The sequence below is a fragment of the Protobothrops mucrosquamatus genome, unplaced genomic scaffold (genome assembly GCF_001527695.2).
Source record: "Protobothrops mucrosquamatus isolate PMUCROS unplaced genomic scaffold, P.Mucros_1.0 scaffold5306, whole genome shotgun sequence".
NCBI classification, from domain to species: domain Eukaryota; kingdom Metazoa; phylum Chordata; class Lepidosauria; order Squamata; family Viperidae; genus Protobothrops; species Protobothrops mucrosquamatus.
The window spans coordinates 21,600-24,220 of record NW_015391172.1 but is presented as its reverse complement, the minus strand read 5'-3'; the positions used below and the strand labels follow the sequence as shown (position 1 = coordinate 24,220).

The 2,621-nt window shown below is 41.2% G+C and overlaps 1 protein-coding gene across 1 annotated transcript in view; it reads right to left on the bottom strand.

The window, feature by feature from the left end:
- Nucleotides 1-2,227: 2,227 nt before the first annotated feature.
- The window catches only part of LOC107299702 (M-phase inducer phosphatase 1-A-like), a gene marked incomplete at its 5' end in the record, with an annotated part of 20,991 nt that continues 20,597 nt past the window's right edge, over nucleotides 2,228-2,621 (bottom strand). Inside the window, one exon of the mRNA XM_029286833.1 lies at nucleotides 2,228-2,368. Within this exon, the coding sequence (XP_029142666.1) occupies nucleotides 2,228-2,368 (141 nt within the window). The remainder of the gene's footprint in view (nucleotides 2,369-2,621) is intronic.

Here is a 2,621-nt window from a genome sequence, read left to right as displayed (position 1 = left end):
CCGAGGCGTAGCTGGCAAGCGGCAGAGACGGAGCAGGCCGACCACCAGCTGGCCCAGCCCAAGGGAGGTAAGGCACCCGCCGGAAAAGGGGAAAAAATGGCGGACAAAAAAAATGGCGGACAGCCTTGCTTGGCGACCCCCATGAAATGGTCGATCGACCCCAAATGGGGTCCCGACCCACAGGTTGAGAACCACTGCTGTATAGCCTTCTTTACACACTTCTAAAATACTGTCGTTTCCATCAAAGCCACTTTGCACCTTTCTCGGCTCTTTAAATCTTCTCAGTCCTTTGTTCCTTTTGACCACCTTCTTTGCAACTCTCTAGAAAAGAGGCTGGCTGTGCCTGTCCTGCTTTCCGGCACCACTTTCCTACCTCACTGGTCAGCTGCTGCTTGGCTTTATTCTTGAGCAATGGAACGGTTCAGAAACCTGGAGCATGGTCAAGGTGGGGGCCCTGTTTAAAAGGCTAGACTTCTTGCTGTCCGAAGCAGTCTGGCCCTGGGGACTAGACTGACTATTCAACAGCTGGGTGATGCACTTAGCAATACCAGAAGCCACTTTCTTTCCTGTCCTGAATGTGGCAGTTGCGCCATCTGCTGGAAACTCTTTCCTTTAGCAAAGAATTAATTATGGAAAATATCACCTCAACCTTCCAATGTAAGAAATCATTATTTAAAAATAAAAACAAAAAAACTTACATCTGAAATCTCCTCATTTAGGAATTCTTTACCTTCCCCCTCATGCTTTCAACTTTCTTTCTCAAAATGAATGCCAGTAAAGCAGTGTCGTTACGCTAGCCCAGGTTCAAATCCCCAGTGACGCAGGTAGTCCTCGACTTACAACAGTTATAGTGACCGTTCAAAGTTACAGCGGCACTGAAAAAAGTGACTTATGACCATTTTTCATAATTATGACTATTGCACCATCCCCATGGTCATGTGATTTACATTTGGATGTGGACAACTAGTTCGTATTTATGATGGTTGCAGTGTCCCAGGGTCATGTGATTAGGTTTTGCGACCTTCTGGCAAGCAAAATCAATGGGGAATCCAGATTCACTTAACAACCATGTTACTAATTTAATAACTGCAATGATTCGCTTAACAAATGTGGCCAGAAAGATTGTAAAGTGGGGCAAAACTCAACAAATGTCTCACTTAGCAACATAATTTTTGGGCTCAATTGTGGTTGTAAGTCAAGGACTCCCTGTATTACTCTTCTTTTCAGGTAACTCCAAGAACATGTTAGTGGGATTTAATGGAGGAAGCACTTGTGGGCAAGACTCGATCTAATCTACCTCATGACATTGTCTTGAAGGTATGAGGGGAGAAGCATTGGAGGAGAGCCATCTTGGTAATTACAACAAACCTCTAAAATTTTACAATATTGTGTAGGTACTTATTTGAGAGTTACCTAGTCACCTTTATTGTTTGAAGAAGTATTAATTTAGAACAAGTTTGAATATGTAATTTTATTTTTGTCCAGAATTTCAATTGCTCGCGTTTGCTATCATTAAAAAACTTTTTTTTTCCAGAACTGCAAGAGAAGAAGTGACTCACCTTGAAAGGCAAATATACAAGATCTGAAGGGATGGGCGATAGTAGCTTATTATACTTTTCTATACCATATCACTCATTTACACCCTCGCTAAGATACTCAGAAGAAGAAAAAGATACCCCCCTTAAAAGAAAACAAGTATGAAATGACTTTCTCATGCTTTTTCTTCCCGCCTGTATGATATTGTTCCAAATGAGTGTTTAATTTTTTTGCTACTACAGGCTATTACTTACATATGTGTACAAAACTGGATACACAGTTAAACAACATTTGATAATCTTCCAGAACAGTTTATTCTTCCATTAAAATAAGGCACTCACGAGCCAAAAACTTAAAGTAACATTTAAAAAGAATTAAGTCTCCTGCTGACAACTAGCTTAAAGTCTGGATTAGCCTGCTGCCTTAGGAAATGTTCTAGGCATTTTCTCACAGCGGCCACTGCCAGTTCTATTGAGTGTATTCCATTAGGAATGTCTGCAGTTGGCCACAGCACTTTCAAACTAGGGACCTCTGCATTTTGGAGCTCTCCTCATTGTAACCTCTGCCAGGGCTGCTTAGTCCTGGCAAGCTCACTTTCTTAGCCTTTCAGCATATTACAGAAGCTGCAGCTTTTCCTTTGGCCAAGGAAAGACCTTTTGGAGGAGGTTTTCTCCTGCTACTGTCTCTGAACTCATAGCTTCATGAGACGAACAATGTGATCTCTGCGCCTCCGTTCCCCTGCCCAGGTCTTGCTTTTAACATGGAACTTGACCATCTCTGCCTTGAAATCCTGGTGATCCATGGGACAGTAACTCTGTGGTTGACACAGCTCCTGTCAGAAAAGGAGATCAGTGATGATATATATATTTCCATAACTTAAAGCCCACAATTTAGTTAATCACAACAATTAGTCACAAAAATAACAACATACAACTTCTAAAAAAAAGAATCAGTATATTATGGTTCTTTGATTTATAAGGGAAAACAAGTAAAATCTCATTTTCCCCCCATTAAATGTTTAGAAAACAGAAAAGATATGAATGGGATAAGGGGAAAAGCCCCTATCCTAGACATATTGCTTTTAC